The 18,902-nt window shown below is 40.9% G+C and overlaps 1 protein-coding gene across 5 annotated transcripts in view; it reads left to right on the top strand.

Annotated features, from left to right (window-relative positions):
* ARHGEF6 (Rac/Cdc42 guanine nucleotide exchange factor 6) overlaps positions 1-18,902 on the top strand; it is a 135,175-nt gene that overhangs the window by 22,538 nt on the left and 93,735 nt on the right. For all 5 annotated transcript variants that reach the window (XM_017349864.3, XM_070066946.1, XM_017349861.3 and 2 more), the window contains 3 exons: positions 10,794-10,878; positions 13,111-13,235; positions 14,557-14,758. In XM_017349864.3, the coding sequence (XP_017205353.1) occupies positions 10,794-10,878; positions 13,111-13,235; positions 14,557-14,758 (412 nt within the window). The remainder of the gene's footprint in view (positions 1-10,793; positions 10,879-13,110; positions 13,236-14,556; positions 14,759-18,902) is intronic.

The following is an 18,902-nucleotide window of genomic DNA, read 5'->3' as shown; positions in this document are numbered from 1 at the left end:
AGCACCTACTTGTGACAGGCACACCTTCTAGACACACCTTCTAGACACTGAGGACAGAGAAGAGAAAAATGTTAAAGTGGCATCGTGGGGGGCTTACATTATGGACATAATTTATAGTTAAGTCTCTCTGACAGTGCATCCTGTAGATAAACCAATGGATGTTTATCAAATATCTCTTGTATGTTCAGTGTTGGACCAGGATAGTGCGGGAATTTGAACTTCAAAGGGCCTCCCTTCTAATTGGAAATCCAGGACTAATCTTATCCCACAGAATAAATTAAGACTATTATCCTAATAGGCCATCAATAGTTTAAGTGTGCAGCATCAATACAGACTGTAGGGCTGGAGATGATCAGAAGAAAGGGAAGTGAAGGTAGGTGAAGGACTTTATGGAAACCAACAGGTGAAATTACTGGGAGAGCTGTTGCCAAGAGTTTAGAGCCACCTGCAGCAGCTCCTGTTCATGGCCCTCATATCTCCTTAGTTTTTGGGTGGCAATTGTTAACCACCATCTCTCCAACCCATGGAATTCATAGTGAAGTAGTTGCTTCTGTTGGGCTCTAGGGCTACAACCCTAAATCATTGGAAGTTCCTAGGAGAGCAGCGAATGCAGGAGAGCTGTCTTTCCAAGGTAAGGCTCCTTTCTAACTGCCTGGCCTGTTAAACAGATGGCAAGGAGCTGTTGACTGCTGACATTGCTGAGGATATTCTCATACTCTTCATACATTTACTTGGGTTCTCAGCATGGCACTGTCCAAAATGACGCTTTGCATGTTTAGTGCATTTGTTTATCCTTTATTTTGAAAAAGACAAGGAAAAGGCTTAAAGGATATTGGATGTTGATCTGGGAACACACATCTGGGAACTCTTCAAATATAAAACTTGCTTGTTTTCTGAAAGTTCATTTGTAACTCACTGTTGAGACACAGAAAACATTTCCCATAAAAATAAGATTCTACACGGTGATTATGTTTTCTGGCTGGTCCACAACAGCCTGTTTAATACTTAATGTGGCTGAACTATAGAACTCTCAGAGATTAAGTGCAGGTGTGCTGCTGTGTCACTGGGAAAATGTGTTCCGCATTCCAATTTGGAACACTAGGAAGTCCCTCTCTGAATGAGAGAGCAGTGGGGAAGGCAGCCCCAGGTCTGGCACACACATGTTCCAGCAGCTGAGGCATCACCCATCCACCCCCAGCCCTCAAAACTGGCAGCCAGTGTGGCTCCTGCAAAGGCTATGGTAATAGGAGCGCAGGCAGAGGGGTAGGGGTGAGCCACAATGGCTGGCTGGCTGTGAGGCAGCTGGTTATAGGCTTCAGGCTTTCTGACCTTGGCTTGGCAACTGCCATTGATGAGAGAGATTTCATTTTTCCCTTTCCTTCATGGCCACTCTCTTTTTGATGAGATTTTCTCAAACTAGTTCTCTCTTTTTCATCCTGTGATAGTCCCCATAAGACGTCAATACCATCCATTCTTCTGTTTCCTGAACACTTAATATTCAGCCAAAGATAAGTCTCTGTGATAAAGAAAGTGGGTTTTTCTTCCAAAAGAGTGCTAACTAGCAAGAATTGAAGTCATAGGTGTGATACAGTGATGCTCAGGGGGCCATCAGGAAGTAGAATTGGTGCTTTGAAGTGAACAGTGAACAGTGAGGATTTATGCTCTTGGCTCCTGTCATAGGAAATCTATGGAACTGAACTTCCTGATTCTGGGTTCTATGAACTTCTTGATTCAAATTATCTAGGGGCCCATTTTAGTTATGTAAGGCGACTATAGAAATCCATGGAGACAAAAGAACATAATTAAAACTGCACACAATAGCAACCCAAATATCATCATGCAGTGGCAGCAATATAAAACCAGAATTTGTAGGCATGTCATTTTTAGATGACATTTTGAGAAATCAACTTATAAACAGGTAATAATTGTCTTAGGTTGCAATACCCTAGATTCTGTTTGCTATCATTCGTCACTACCCAATGCATTTCTAATTATTTGATTACCATGTAGATTTTTTTTTTGACAGGCAGAGTTAGACAGTGAGAGAGAGACAGAGAGAAAGGTCTTCCTTTTTCTGTTGGTTCACCCCTCAAGTGACTGCTACGGCTGGCGCGTTATGGCTGGTGTGCTGCTGCGCCGATCGGAAGCCAAGAGCCAGGTGCTTCCTCCTGGTCTCCCATGCGGGTGCAGGGCCCAAGGACCTGGGCCATCCTCCACTGCACTCCCGGGCCAAAGCAGAGAGCTGGCCTGGAAGAGGGGCAACCGGGACAGAATCCGGCGCCCCAACCGGGACTAGAACCTGGGGTGCCGGCGCCACAGGCAAAGGATTAGCCTGGTGAGCTGTGGCGCTGGCCACCATGTATATTTTTCTATTGAGAGACGGTGTTCTGGCTATAAAGTGTGAGTACCCAGTCCTCTTAGTGGTGATTTTTTTTTCTTAGTCAAAATTAAGAAATTGGCATTTTGGGTTATGCTTTGGCTTTTGATGAACTTGACTAGTGAGCATTCATTCTCAAGAACTTCAAGAGTTGACAACCAGATTCCAGACCTTAGGGAGTCTGCCAAGATGATGCCTTTGGGGAGCCCCTATTCTGATGATGGATTACAAGCCTCTCACTTAGCTCCTCTTTCCAGATGGGAATAGAGTCACAAAAAACTAGTGTTGCCTTCCTAACGTCCTCATAACTACTTGCTTGGCGGTGACAAAGCTGGGATTGGAGTCAAGGTCTTTGGACCCCCATGCTAGCCCCCCTCCCTTTTTTAATACACTGCACATTGTTGCAGCTATGGGCACAAATCAGATCTTGTTCTGTAAATTGACGAAATGCAGAGAAAGGGAGAAAATAAGAGTGCAATAGAAAGAAAGGTTGCTCTCTTAAGTTTGTTCTACATCAAGTAGGAACAATTACTATTTTAAAACAGGCAGGGTACAGATGCCATCCACTGAATTTGAGTAAGTGGAGTACCAGTGGGTAATGAGTCCAATTTCTGAACTAAGAGCATTATTTGTTGCTGACTTTGTGATCATTTTTAATAGGAGCTGTGTGGAAGCATCCCAGTTTGCATTCGCAGAGCCAGAAGCAGTGCCTCCCAGTGAAATATGACTAAGCAGCTCAGATTTGCTTGCTCTGTTGCACTATGTAATGACATTTCCTCCAAAGTTCAGGGGTTAACAGAAGCAGTGTGCTCAGCTGTGAGAATTAGAGAATCTGGTTCAAGATGGACTAAGTCAATTTAAGATTCTGTTCAATAAGAGCAATAAGAGCAAGAATATCCCCAAAATATTGATAATAATTTGGTTGATTTGTCAACCAAAAATTAGTCAAGTGATGGAGCCTATTGTGGTCATCCCAAATTCTAAATTAACTTTAAGTAGAAGTTTATTAGGTGTTATTAAAGCCACAGGACATTGAAGACAAGTAACAGTTGTGAAATATTATAGAGTATGGCTTCTTCTCTTAACAGGGAAGTGACTGGGCTAGTGTGACTGGTTAACTCAGGTGGCTAGAACATCATGCTAATAAAGTCTGGGACTAAATGTCATTGCACACAGTCCAGCTGGTTCAGTTTGGTTCTGAAGCCCTGGGCTGGATCCCAATCCTACCAGTGCCTCACAATAGGGACTGTGCAAAATTTCCACGCTTTTGGTACATGTGGCCAAATGTTTGCTGGGTCAGGGATGCCCCTTGAAATGAGAAGGATAGCATAGGAATTAGGCAAGGTCCCTGTGGAGACAATCTTGTCACATGGAAGATTTTCTTTGCAACATTTGCTGAATTAGTCATTTAAGAGGTTGTAACAAACTCTCTGCAGATGGTACAGATGCTGCTTGTATTGACAGCAGCAATTTTTTTCTATCCACAAACTCACGATTGCTTTTTCATTTTTTTTCTGTCTCATGGAAACATTAAGTGTGTGTGTAGGGCTACACTGCTCCTCAGAGCATTGTGTATTTTTATTGGTTCTGTCACTTCCTTGCTCTGTTACTAACTACTCTGAATCTGTGTTTTCTCATCTGTGAAATGGATGAAATAATTGTACCCACATCGCAAGTTTTCTGGGAGAATCAAGCGCAATAAAAATATATCTCAGTCCATTCATGCTGCCATAACAAAATAACCAGATATCTTATAAATAGCAGAAATATATTTGAAGGCTGGGAAGTCCAAGACCAAGGCATTAACAGATCCATTGTCTGGGTGATGGTCTGCTCACTGTGTCTTCTCATGGTGAAAGAGGCAAGGCAGCTCTCTGGAGTCCCTTTTATGAGGGCATTAATCCCAGTCATGAGGGCTCCACCTTCATTGATATGATCACCCCCTAAATTAAAATGCTCCACCTGCATTTCAACATGTGAGTGGAGGGGGGCACAAACATTCAGACTGCAGCTATGTATTTCGGACCATAGCTATAAATATCTAAGCATGCTTTCAGGCACACAGTAGAGGCTCAGTAAATCAGTAAATGATAGCTGTTAAATTAGTTAGGGATTGGAACAGGGCATAGGGGGAATTTCTTCTCATTTACTTCTTTGCTTTTGTCAGTCTAAAGAAATGTCATAAAATAGCATTTACACGCTGGAACTGAGAGCTACTCCAAAAGGATCTCTTGGTAAATCCATAAAAATATTAACTTCTGTGCAGTTTATATTGGCAGATCCTCAACAGTTCAGAATTAACACCTTGTGTTTAGTGGATGAAAAATAGCTTTTGCTGTCTTTGTGGATATCCAGAATGGAAAAATGTGGAAAAACATCTAAAATTAAATATCTTGTCTCATTTCGTCTACTGATGTAGAGTTGGACCATACACTTCCTATATGTAAATACTTTTTAAAAATCTTCAATGAAGATAAAGTTTAATCCTTGTCTCTCTTATTGATTGCTCAGAGTGGAGTAATTGTTTTTGGTATTGTTGTTAAACTTGGCCCTGGCCTCATCTGATTGCAGGAGTGGTACCTTAAACCATCTAGCCATAGTCTAAGAAGTAGTCCTTTCTCCCCCCACCCCCCCTTTGCATCAAAGCAATGTACCATGAATGAAGGGGGGGAATCCTGAAGTTCATCTGATCTTCACAAATCCAACTGGAACTAACTAGCTTATTTCTGGACCAAAGTAGGTATAAAGAAAGTTCAGCTAATCTGAGACTCACTCACATACTGGAGATACTCAACGGGATAGTGAGCCTTGTGCACATAATTGGAAGATGAATATCATAATGACTGTTATGATTTGATTTTCGTGTTGAAATTTTTTCTTTGAAAATGACCTTAGCAAATAGAAGAGAGGAACTTCAAGGTTCTGATCATAGTGTAATGTCAAGGAAGGGGAAATACTGATTGCCCTGAATGGATGAGTGCACTTTGTGTACATGTATTGAAATGTCACACTATAGCCCAGAAATATGCACAATTATTGTTAAGCCAAAATTTTAAACCCTTACATAAAGCACATATGTACAAGTTTGTACCACCTTTTAACAAGTTTTGGGGCTTTGCAGACAGAGAGAGGAATTGGTTCTCCATTTTGACTGTATATATGAGTAGGATAAGTCCTAAGCAAATTGCCCTTACTGTAATCTATTTTTTCTTGTTTTTAACATTTATTTTAATTATTTGTTTGAAAACTAGAACAGCAGAGAGGGAGTGAAGGAAGGGGACACACACACACACACACACATTTTTCCATCCCTTGGTTCACTCCTCAAATGCTTGCAAAAAGCCAGAGCTCATGGCTGGTGCTGTTGTGCAGCAGGTTAAGCCACGGTCTGCAACACAGCACTGGCATCCCATATGGGTTCCAATTTGAGTCCTGGTTGCTCTACTTCCTATCCAGCTCCCTGCTATTGCACCTGAGAAGGCAGCAGAGGTTGGCCCGAGTCCTTGGGCCCCTGAACCCATGTGGGAGACCAGGAAGAAGCTCCTGGCTCCTGGCTTTGGCCTGTCTCAGACTGGTCATTGCAGCTGTTTGGGGAGTGAACCAATGGATGGAGGATTTCTCTCTCTTGCTCGCTCTCTTGCTCTGTCGCTCTCTCGCTCTTTTTCTGTAACTCTGCCTTTCAAATAAATAAATAAATTTTTAAAGAAATTACCCAGAGCTGGGCCAGGCCAAATCCAAGAGCCAGTAACTCCATCTTGGTTTCTTATGTGGGTGGCAAGAATCCAAGCACATGGGCCATCTTTTGCTGCCTTCCAGGGACATTTGTAGGAAGCTGGATTGGAAGCAGAATAGCCAGAACTAGATCCTTGGCAATCATCTGTGGGATGTGGGCATCTCAAGCGATGGCTTAACCTCCTATGTCAGAACACCCGCCTCTATTTTTTCTTGTTTATTTTCATACCTTCTCCACATTTGGGGATTCTCCCTTGGTTTTTCCAAGTTGGACACCAGTGCCATTAGTCTTTCTCCACACCATCATCTGTAAAGGTAATCTCACACTTCTCATTTCCAACTAAGTTATAAATGACTGATAATGGCTGAAGGTGTTGCACTCCCTACAAATAATATTTCTATTAGGGGATCAATCTCAAGTGCATGGAAGAAGGATTTCTAGTGGAAATGTCAATATCCATAATATCCGTTCAATTTGGGCTTTGATAAAGGGTAATGTGTAGAGTGCTTTCAGTTACAGCTGATCTTCTAACTGCCCTGAAATCATAATCCTTCCAAATTACCTTTGTTACTAGTCACTATGGTCCTCTTCCAACTTTTTTATTATGTGATTTTTAGTGCTAAGGAATAAGCTTGTAGCAAGAACAATGGTGTCCTTGAATAAACTTGGCTGTGTTGAGGTTTTCTGAAAAGGGAAGTGTGTACAGTGCAGGCAACTTCCCTCAAGCAGATGGAATGACTCTTGCTGATGCACATTTCATTTTCTCATCGGTTTGTTTTCAAATTCAGTCAAGTACTAGTGTAAGTGAATAGTACCAGTGTTGCCATGTATGGTTAGTCCATTAACTTGGATAAGGAACAACTAAAGCAAAAGGGGAGTTTTTCTTTTTTAATCATAGTTTTTGTTGCCATGCCTTATTTTTGCTATTATTTACATCTGCTTATAATTTCAGATTCCATTCATCTCTACCACATCTACCCAATACGGATGTCCATTATGCACACTCATATTCAAACTTCCATTAGGAAGCATGGGCTAAAAACAAGTGAATTTTTTGTTTTGGTATAGGTATCATTAACATTTCCCCCTACTTGCTTAGTTCTAAGGAGGATTCAGTAAGTCTAGAATCCCCTGGGATCCTGAATATTCTCTGTAGAGTCTCTTGCATCTTGTTCACCCAGGCTTTGGCAAACTAAAACAGAACTCCTGTCAATTAATTCCTGGAAATCCTTGAATGTTATGCTGTGGCATTCGGAAATATATTTGGATGATAGTGGGCATCAATCACATTATCTTTTTACTAAAAGTACATTAGTGTGTCTTTTTTTATGCCATTGGGGTTTTCAGTCACCTTTAGTTTTCACTGCAAACATTCATTGATTAAATGGTGGGGTGTAACTATATTGACCCCCAAATTTGAAAAATATGCATTACATCTTTTCATTCTAGAAACAGATTTTAGATCTTCAAAAATATGTTGGAAAAGAAAGTAAAAAGTTGTCTTGATGTGGCTGCCAGAAAACATGCATGTTAAAAATGGAACAAATGGCTCTATCTAATGGGAAGACACATCCTTGAAAATCTTAGGCCTATTACAAATGAGGTCTCATATGAAAAGGTATATTTTATGCCCAACACCACATTTGGGAAAACAAAGGATGCAATCTGTTCTCTTCAAGAGCCTTCTAGATACCCTGGAATGAAATATTTTTAGAAGGGCCATTTCCATCCAGAAAGTGGGCATCTGGTTATCCATAATTATGTATGAGGGTACTTCAAAGATTTACGAAAAAATGGAACTAAAAGTATGAATTTATTTGGGTGCAAAAATCATTTTGAAATCTATGCAGTTTCTTTCATAGCACATATTTTCCATGCATTATGAAACTTTTTAAAAGATTTATTTACTCAAAATACAGAGTGACAGAAAGGGAGAGACACAGAGAGACAGATCTTCCATCTGTTTTTTCACTCCCCAAATGGCCACAATGGCTGGGGCTGGGCCAGGTCAAAGCCAGGAGCCTGAAACTACATCTAGGTCTCTCACCTGGGTGACAGGGGCCCAAGAAATTGGGCTGTCTTCTTGTGATTTCCCAGGCACAGTAGCAAGTACCTGGATCAGAAGTGGAGCAGCCAGAGTGTGAGCTGGCACTCTAATATGGGATGCTGCAGTCACAGGCAGCCCACCTCCCCACCCCAAATTTTTTGAACCAAAGATTTCTTTTTCACCAAATAAAGTCATAGTTTTTTATTTTTTCCATTAATTTTTTGAATTACTATACTACATTTTTAGATTTATTTATTTATTTGAAAGGCAGAGCCACGGAGAGCAGAGGCAGAGAGATAGAGAGAAAGGTCTTCCATGCACTAGTTCATTCCCCAGGTGGCCCCAACAGCCAAGGCTGGGCCGATCTGAAGCCAGGAGTCAGGAGCTTCTTCCGGGCCTCCCATGCAGGTGCAGGGGACTAAGGACTGGGGCCATATTCCATTGCTTTCCCAGGCCATAGCAGAAAGCTGGATCAGAAGTGGAACAGCCAGGACTCTAACTGGGCCCATATGGGATGTCAGCACTGCAGGCAGTGGATTTACCCATTATGCCACAGCACCAGCCCCCACTATACTAAATTTTTGACTGGCAAATTAATAGCTTGTGCCTAGGCCTGGGTGTACTTCTACTTTCAAATATGCGTATTTTAAATGAGAAGAAATTTCATTATATTTTAATACATTGAATACACTTTAAGATTAACAATTGGGACCAGCGCTGTGGCGTAGCTGGTAAAGCCATTTCCTGCAGTGCTGGCATTCCATGTAGGCGCCCATTCGATTTCTGGCTGCTCCACTTCCAATCCAGCTCCCTGCTGATGTGCTTAGGAAATCAGCAGAGGATGGCCCAAGTCCTTTGGGTCCCTGTGCCTATGTGTAGGAGTCCCAGAAGAAGCTCCTAGCTACTGGCTTTTGAGCGGTCCAGCTCCGGTGTTGCAGCCACTTGGTGAATGAACCAGTGGATGGAATATCTCTCTCTCTTTCTTTCCCTCTCTTTGTAACTCAGCCTTTCAAATAGAAAAAAAACTAAAAAAGAAATTAACAATTAAATTGTACTAAAACGGCAACAGCTACTGATCGGTATCTTCACTGGGGTCAGTAGCATACCAGAATGGTAGTTGAGACGGAAAGTGAAATGTTGTACTTACTTAACATTTAAGTTTTTAAAATTTTTATTTATTTTAATTTATTTGAAAGTCAAAGAGACAGAGGGCGAGTGTGTATAAGAGAGAGAAGGAGAGAGAGAGAGAGAGAGAGAGAGAGAGAGAGAGAGAGAGAATCTTTCACTCCCAAGTGCCTACAATAGCTGAAGTTGGGACAGGCTGAAGCCAGGAGCCAGGAACTCCATCTGGGTCTCCCACATGAGTGGCAGGAACTCAGCTACTTGAACCATCACCTGCTGCTTCCCAAGCTGCAATTTAGCAGGAAGCTGGATCAGAAGCAGAATTGGGATTTGAACTCAGGCACTCTGATATGGGACACGGACATCTCAAGTGGCAGCTAACTATTGTGCCAAATGCCTGCCCCTTTACATAACATCTTTTTAAGACTTTTTTAAAAAGATTTATTTATTTATTTATTTGAAAGTTGGAGTTGCACAGAGAGAGAAGGAGAGGCAGAGAGAGAGAGAGAGAGAGAGAGAGAGGTCTTCCATCCGATGGTTCACTCCCTAATTAGCCACAATGGCCAGAATTATGCTGATCCGAAACCAGGAACCAGGAGCTTCTTCTGGGTCTCCCACGCGGGTGCAGGGGCCCAAGGACTTGGGCCATTTTCTACTGCTTTCCCAGGCCATTGCAGAGAGCTGAATCAGAAGTGGAGCAGCCAAGACTAGAACCGGCGCCCCAAATGGGATGCCGGCACTGCAGGCAGCGGCTTTACCTGGTATGCCACAGCGCTGGCCCCTTTACATAACATTTTGTTGCTGAGAATTGAGTAGTATAAGGAAGGCCAGAGATCGTATGTAAAAAAATAACCCAAGGCCATGATGAACCCTTAGGCTCAGGCAAGCAAAGATGAACAGAGAGGGGCAAGGTTAAGCAACAAAAACCTGGAACTGAGGCTGGGAGCAAAAGGTAGACCTGAGCAGAAAGTTTGGGCAATATGGAGTTGGGATCCCCAGTTGTTGGGATCCAGTGGGCATCAACAGGGAGGAAGGGGAGTGGAAAGCAAGGCACTTCTGATAGTGCCTCTGATGAATACAGGTGAATAAACTAAAGATGAAATCATGTCAAAAAGGCTCCAGCTCCTTACTTGTGGACTATTGCGGACATTTTATGGGTGAGGGGCATTAGCTGTAACGCTTGCATATGAGTTTCCTGTAACAGGGCTGGATGTATTGGTATGTTCAGATCAGAAGAGTGAGTCTGAGTATGCACTGTGCATTTCCTGGTGGGTGCAACCTTCTCAGCTTGGCTCTCATTTCCCATTACTGCTTCGCTGACTCACTGATGGCCTGCCACATGTCATTAGACAGCTCAGCTGCTGCTTTTGTTTCTCCCAAAGGTATACAGAGGTTTGTGTCTTGGCTTTTACTTTTTTTTCTCCTGAGAGCTAAATGAAGTGGCCTTTTGATAGTTTTGTTTGTTCTCTTGAATACTTACGGTGTCTTACATTTTCAATTTTCCTTTCCCATAGGTATTTGATCCTGATGACCTTTATTCAGGGGTCAATTTCTCCAAGGTTCTGAGTACTCTCTTAGCTGTCAACAAGGCAACAGAAGGTAAGCAAGGCTTGTGATTTATGAGCCCTGGGTGACATTTTTGGATCCATGTGTTTCTGATTACTCTAGGAACCAACTACAGCCAGGATTGTTCAACTGATGCAACCCTCCACCCCATAAACCCCACCAATTGTCAAATATTTTATTTTTTTTCATAGCTTAGAATTTATACATAGTGGCTACAGATGAAATTATGATACCTTTAATTTAATGATTGGAACAAAAAAAGATTTCATTCAAAGCCCTTGAGCATAACAAGACATAAAATAAAAAGGAAAAGACCAGTTCCCCTTTTCAAAAAGTTTAAAAAATACAATTGTCACTTCCCTTTCCCCACTAGAGATATTTTTCTCATAGTTTTCCATAAGTCTTTGCTCATGCAAAGGAACCCCTCAGTAATCAGGCCCTGGAAATAAAACCTCAGTTTTTTTTGTTTGTTTAAATGTTTTATACTTGCCACACTGTACCCATTAAATATAAATTATACTAAATGTGAAGAAAAAGATGATCCACTTAGAGTGTAACTTCACTCCTGTGATATTAAGGTGACTTCAAAAAGTTCATGCAAAATGGAATGAAAATATCAAGTTATTTGGTGCAAAAAATTGAAATGGTCTTTTCATAACATGCATTTTCCATGAACTTTTGGAGGACTCCTTATGTAGTAGCTTACCTACAGCTGGGTGGTAACAATCAGAGTTCAAAAGCCTGGAGCCCTTTCTTTTGGTTTAGGCTGCCCTAGGAATCGTGTGTGGTCTCATTAAACTTTCGAAGCAACCTTATGAGTAGATATTCTTTTTCAGTTCATATTTCAGTTAAGGAGAGTCAGGCCCACAGTAGTCCAACTAGAAAGTAAGTGGTTGATCTGGGATTCAAACCCACATCTGACTGTCTACAGAGGCCTTATGCCCAAACACAGGTCTTGCTGTTCATACCGTTGCAGTGTCAACAGGCTGTGTGCCCAGCACTGCCAGGTGCTACAAAGGAACTGGAATAGATGGTCCCTGCCCTTGAGAAAATGACTGTCTATTTAGGGAGACTCAATTTACCCACATGAAACAATTAGAGAACAAGAACAGACTATATAACCAAATGCCAAATAGGACAGAGCATCTAGGAAGCTATCAAGTAATTATAGTTTTAGTCAAAAGAGCTGTACATAATAGCAATACATGTAAAAATACTTCTCCAAAGTTGTTCTTTTGCTATTTGAAAAAAAATGCTTTTGAGCTGTCGTAAGGCGTATAGCAGAAAGTACAGCTAATTCAAGTAACTATATTTAACACACATGCCAACTATCCAGTTCTGGGCAGGGAGGATCGTGTAATTCTAACATTATGCCACACAAATTATATGTTCCTTTGCCAAACTCTCCTAGCAAGTTTTACAGTCTCTTCCCTTGCCACATATATTTATAAAAATACAAGGGAGTGAAAGTTAAAACCCACAATATCAAGGAAATTACTTGGGTACTGAGCTTGTCGCCTAGGGAATGTTTGGGCTTTAGGCTTTTGCAGTTTATATCTTTTAAAAATAAATGGAGGGGAAAAGAACTCTCATTTGAATTTGTCAAGAAGCCAGATCCTCTCTTTAGTACACTCTCAGCATACTGAAAACATCCAGCTCAGCTCAGGCCTGATCACATTTCACAAGGTTTCAAGGAAGAGAAAACTCCCAAGTTTCATTAAAAAAAAGTATCAGAATTGCTTCTGTCCCAGGCACACAGTTTCTCATTCTCGTTCTCCACCCCACCCAACTGCCTCCCATACCAGGGAGATTTTACATTATATATGCCACACATATTGTTCCATGTGAGTTAAGAACAGAGCAACTCAGTTCTGGGCCGAAAAACAAAGAGAGAAATTTGAAATATCTCAAAGTAATAAGAAGCCGCAAACAGCTGTTTGGTACCCAATATAGTTCTGCCTCCAATAACGGCAGACTGTTGCAACTGGTTCAGGAGGGAAGAGTGGTAGGGAGATGGGTTAAGAGAAAATGTGGTTCTGTCGCTGTTTTTCATTCTACTGGAGAGCAATGGCCAGTAAGGTTAAGAAAAAGAAGTTGGCCACCAAAAAGGGAGGGGGGAAGTGAAATTCACTTGGCATATTTAGACTACGAACAGAATGACAGCCAGGATGTCTTTGATAATTGTCCCGTGAAAGATAATGTTATGTTGTAGATGTTTTTGTGACATGAGTGATTCCTTTACCATGCCTTTTCCTCTTTTCACAGATCAGCTATCAGAAAGACCATGTGGACGTTCCTCTTCTCTTAGTGCTGCTAATAGTTCTCAGACAAACCCACAGGGAGCAGTTACTAGCACAGCTCCAGGACTGCAAAGGCAGTCAAAGGCAGCGGTAAGTATAGTCTGCAATTCTCCCACCCTGTTTGAAAATCCATAAGATTAACTAGAGATCCTGGTTGCATCTCCATATGTGTGAGACTGCCATCCTATTTGTTTGGGGCATCACTGAGAAAACTAATTATAAACAGAACACCCAGTCAGGATGGCCTTATGGAACAAATCAAAGGCTTGTGGAGCTCAGAGTCAGAAAATCAGGGTTAAAAAACAGGGTTCAGCCCTGTTTCTCTCTAGAACTGGACAAGTCACTTTACTGTGAACACTATGCAAGTGTTAAGTCATTAATGACTACTTCCTAATGACAATTTGCTGTTTCTTTCCCTACCTCTCAATTTATTAGGAAAACTCCAGAGTGTCTGACATAATAGACAATCAATAAATATGCATTTCTACTCTCATTGTGACTGTCATCTTCATTTTCCTCTTTGCATTCCTATCGAACAAGACCCAATTTTTAATATCAGCCTATGATGAACTTCTATCTTGGGATCTCCCAGTTGTCTTTGCATTTGGTCTTAACTTGATGCTCTTATTAAGAGGAAATATCGTTATTCTGCACTTGCAGTGAAAACTTTATTCCCTGTCAAGTCACCTCTTACTGTAAGATGTGATGGCCTGTTAATTCCAAAGTATTTAAAAAAATCATTCTCTACATTTTTTAAATCACAGACTCTTTGAGATGCTAATGAGCACTATGCATAGCTCCAGAACACTTGGAGTCTTTAAAATTGTATACAAAATCCCAGGTGGGCAAAGGTCCATTGTGCTTATCAGATTCTCAGAGGAGCCCATGAACCTGCAACAGTTAAGCCCAATCCATACACGATAAGTTAAGAACTCTTCACATGGGTATCTATGGGATATTTGATGTTTGCATATGATAGTCTTAGCCAATTTAAGATATTATTAGTAACTGGGAGATAGGTGGCAGATTTTATGAGAGTAGGTCAGTACTTAATCTTGGTCATATAATTATGTGGCTTCTGTTTGGATACAGGGTGGATAGTCCATCACTCTGCTTTGTTACTGATTCAGTTAAGGAAGCAGTTTCAGATGATTGGTGGGGGCAGAAGGAAATGAAAGCTATCACTCTTTCCAAAGTGCATATTATCCCAAATGTGAAAGTTGGCATATAGTTTCTAGGGGTTATTAATCCCCTCTGAGGCCCATTGATAATATAATACAGTTAGAAATTCAGTATCTAGATGTGCCTTGGGTTATATCTTTGGTTACCCCACTTTATTTGCCTAAATCCTTATTGCTATCCCTGTATCATTTACATGAGTGTTAATCTGTTGTCGCTTTTGTTTTTTCAGGAGATGACGGAGAATGGAAGTCAGCAGTTGATAGTAAAGGCGAGATTCAACTTTAAGCAGACAAATGAAGATGAACTGTCAGTCTGTAAAGGGGACATCATTTACGTCACTCGAGTTGAAGAGGGAGGCTGGTGGGAAGGCACATTAAATGGAAGAACAGGCTGGTTCCCTAGTAATTATGTCCGAGAAATTAAATCCAGTGGTAAGTGACACTTTTAAAGCCTTTTTGAAATGTGAATTTTGCAGTGTCTTGGTATTCTTACTGACAATCTAGTAATGTTAATTGGTTAAGAGAAACTATTTTTTATTTGTATGTGTGTATGCCAAAAATAAGAATAGAAATGGGGGAATCTGTGACTAGATATTTTGAGACAAAGTTGTATTTAGAGCACATCAAAGCAGTGAAAAGCTAAAAAAGCAAGGGAATTCAAGGCTCAAACAACTGCTCCACCTTCAGTATGTCCCTTTAAGTCTGTGAATGCTAGCCCATGTAATACGGCATATAGTCCTTCCTGCTACTCTGAGAATCACCATTGCAGAATACAATAATAAGACTTGCCGTGTGTGGACTTCCCTTTTTAGACCCAAGCCCTTTAAGCAGACCTAAGGCTAGATGCCTCAGAGATGTGTGTTAGAGATACCAATCACAGGGCAGCAGGAAGCTGTCTGGCCACTTGGATTCTGAACAAGATTGTCTTTAACTCTCTGTGTACCACTAGCTGCTTGCCCTTTCTCTTAATAACATCCAGAGAATGAATTATTTTTTCAGTAGTCTTTCTTAGAGGGTTTTTTTGGGTGGGAGTAGCTCATTTGCCCTTTATTCAAGAAGGTAGTTTCTGCTTATATTTAAAAAAAAAAACCTGAAGCCCTCATACATAAAAATATGTCACAGTATAGATTAAATAGTGTTCAGTTATTCATATTCTTACATGTCTTCAGTTTTCAAAAATATTCCCACAGGCTCTTTTGAGCGGTTAGCTTCTTAGTGCTTTGTTTGGTAGTTGTCTTCATTGCTTTTTGAATACCTCAAAACTGATACTAATTAAAATAATTATAGGCTTTCTGTAAATAAACAAAATGCTATGGAAGTTTATAGTGTAGATAATAAAAGTTCCTCTTCCTTTTGTCCCTTCCCCTAGATAACCATTGTTGGGAACTGTTTGCTGAACTATTGCAGATACAATTCAGTTAGCATTTTTTTGTATGTGTTCTGTGTTGGGTTAAGGAGGACATTTTCTTTCACGGAATGTATTTATTAATGTATCTGTGGTTATGCGTGTATGTGTAGACTTCTTAGCATTTTTAATTACTGGGCATCTAAAAGTTTCTGCTGAGCCCTTCAGTATTTTCACAATCAATGCCTTGGAATTTCCTTGGTTTTGATGATTTTCATAGCGGATTTCTCCCTTACTAAATATTTCAATTGATATAATATAATTGTCAGGATCCCTAAGCAATTGCTGAGATCCACTCTAATGTTGTTCCCTGACTCAGTGTCTTCATCTGCAAAACTAAAAGTAACGGCTCCTGCTTTCTTTTCTGGGAAAATCCCAAGAACTGTTGAGGGGATGTAGGAAGTGTACACTATGCCATTACTTTGACATCTCTTGTTGAAATGTCTTGTATTGCGATGCCTTGTAGTACAATCTGACCACTCCCTTATAGACTATCTTAGGATGTTTATCCTAGTCTTTGAGATCTTCCTTTCACATTTCTCCTACCACAGAAATTTAGAGTATTTGTGGAAAAATGGAATTAAAAATAAGAAGTTTTGGTGCAGAAAGTTGAAATCCTGTGTAATTTTTTTATAATACACATTTTCATGAATGTTCTGAAGACTTCTATGTGGAGATTTCAAGGACATTTTTACACCAAAATAAACCTACCTTTTAATTCCAATTTCCATGAATTTTTGAAGTGCCCTCATATAGTCTCTTTGATTTAGGACTCAGTTTAAGATTCATATGGAAATCTTTGGCTCTGTTTGAGCACCTAGGTAAGCCCTAGAAGCATCCTGCCCAACTGTCAAAGATGGGACTATGCTGCTGGAGCCAGGAAGCCCTGCTAGTCTTGGAAGGCCTGGGACTAAAAGTATGTGGGACAAAATCTGTCATGCAGTTTTTTGCAGTAACTTCCTAATTGCTATCTCTGCTCTTGTTCTTGTCACTGTTATCATCTAATTAAATATGGTAGCCAAAGTAGTTCTTTCAAAATATAACTTGAGTTGTTAAAAATAAAGGCCAAGGTCATCACAATAGCATGCAAGGCCCTCCAGAAGCTGGCCTCTTTTCTCACTTCTGCCTCTAATTTCTCTTCAGCCACACTGACCTCTTGGCTGCCCATACCAAATAGGCTCCTTCCTCAATTGCTGTTTGTCTCTCCCCACATATCAGCATTGCTCGTTCTGTCACTTCCTTCAGGTTTGCTCCCTTGTCCATGTAATGGTAGGGCCCTTCCTGTTTACCCAAGAGAAAATTGAACCCTTTTCCCACTGCCTCTATCCCTCTTTCCTGCTTTATTTTTAATTTATCATTCCTCTCCATTGAACACACTATATGCTTAAGTAATTTACTGTCTGTGTGTTACCCTTAACATGTAAACACTACAAAGGTAGATTTTCTGTTTTGTTTGTGCTCAGTAAATATTTGTAAGATCAATGCATATTGTGGGAGAGGTAATTAAACTCTGTTCAACTTGTTAGTTGAGTACCTCTTAGGCACTTGGATGAGGGATACCTCATAGACTTTTCCCCTTAGGACCTTCCAGTCAAGATAGGTGTGGGTACAATTAACTGCAATAGGATAGGACACACTAAGAAAGATGCAGTTGGTGCAGTAAATAAATGATTCGATTAGCATAATCTAAGGTGGGGAGGAAGCACTTAAATTGAGTTTTGAAGGATAGAAGAAGCTTGTGACTTGTGGAAGAAGGTTAGAAGGACTTAATATGTTAAAACATGGAAGTAGGTAAGCATGGAGTAGGTGGTAGGGCGATTTAAGTTGAGGATCATGTGCATAAAGAGAAGGGTTGGGGCCTTGAACTGGTGCTCCATAAAGTGGATATCGATGTAAAGTTTTTAGCAGGGTATAGCATGTAGTTCAGGGTGATCTTTCTAGTGGTAGTGTGAGGGCTGGATTGCAGGGACATGGTGGCATAACCAACAATGACATTTGGAAACTGGTAGAGGTGCCTGCTGAGATCTAGAATGGTGATGTGGACTACTCTGGTGATAGTGAGGAGGAAGAGAAGCAGCTGGATGCAGGAGATACTCTTGAAATAGAATCGAGGACATTTGATGATTAGTTATGAGTATAAAGGAACAGGGGAGGATAACTTTAAGTTTTAAGGGTCCACTTTGATGATGAGCTCCCTAAGGGCAGGCAGGGTTACCCACATAGCCATCCAGCAATTATTTATTTCCTGTGATTAGGATATCAGTCTGTATCCTGGGCAGTGCTGAAGCAGAGAAGTATAAGACTTGACTCCGTCCTCAAGGTGTTCACAGCATATGAGGGACGACACCATTGGAATAGAGCTAAATACAGAGTGCTATGGAGAGTGACAGGGAGCTCATGAGAGATGGACTCACCTTTGTGTATCTTTCTGTCTATATAGTGCCTAACAGGGTGATTTAGACATATGTACTGAATTTCATTACAAGACAAAATAGAAGAAGGAAGGGAAGGAACATGAGCAGCAGGAGGAGGTTTGTGTTTTTGTGTTGGAAGGGGCAACTGGTACTAAAGATATGAGTTGTTTAGGACTTATTGAATGGAGGTTCACTGAGTCAATGTTATGAAGATTTCCAGCAAGTAGTTGGCATTATGGATATGGAGCAAGCAGAGAGAAGAGCTGGATATGAAACAGACAGCTGACAGTGCAAGGTACTGGGTAATGAAGTGTAAAATCTATAGCAAATCATCACTGTTCAGAGGCAGAGTGCATTGTGACTGAAGAGATTGAGGGAGGCATCCTGGGGAGCTGAACACTGAAAGACTGGTAGGCTGTAGATACTCTCAGAAGCAGGGGGGGGGGTGGGGGGGAGGCGCAAGCTAAGTTACAGTGATTGGCAGAGAAAATGAAAACCATGAAGGTAGGACTGGGAAGAGGGAACTTGGGGGACACATGGTGAAAAAAATCCTGTTGAGAAAGTTGATGTGGAAGAAATCTTTGTTGACTTGAATTCTTTCCCATCCTCATTCTTGCTACCTCCACAAAATAATGAGTAAGCCCAAACCTATCTAGGATGCTGCCGAGGGACATTATAAATTCAATGCTGTATTGTTTTATGTTTGGGCTAGAAAATAGTTGTCATTTTTTTTTTTATTAAATGTCTTTCAATGAAC

Source organism: Oryctolagus cuniculus, chromosome X, assembly GCF_964237555.1.
Source record: "Oryctolagus cuniculus chromosome X, mOryCun1.1, whole genome shotgun sequence".
NCBI lineage: Eukaryota > Metazoa > Chordata > Mammalia > Lagomorpha > Leporidae > Oryctolagus > Oryctolagus cuniculus.
The sequence above is the reverse complement of the archived record's forward strand: the minus strand, read 5'-3'. Positions and strand labels throughout refer to the sequence as shown.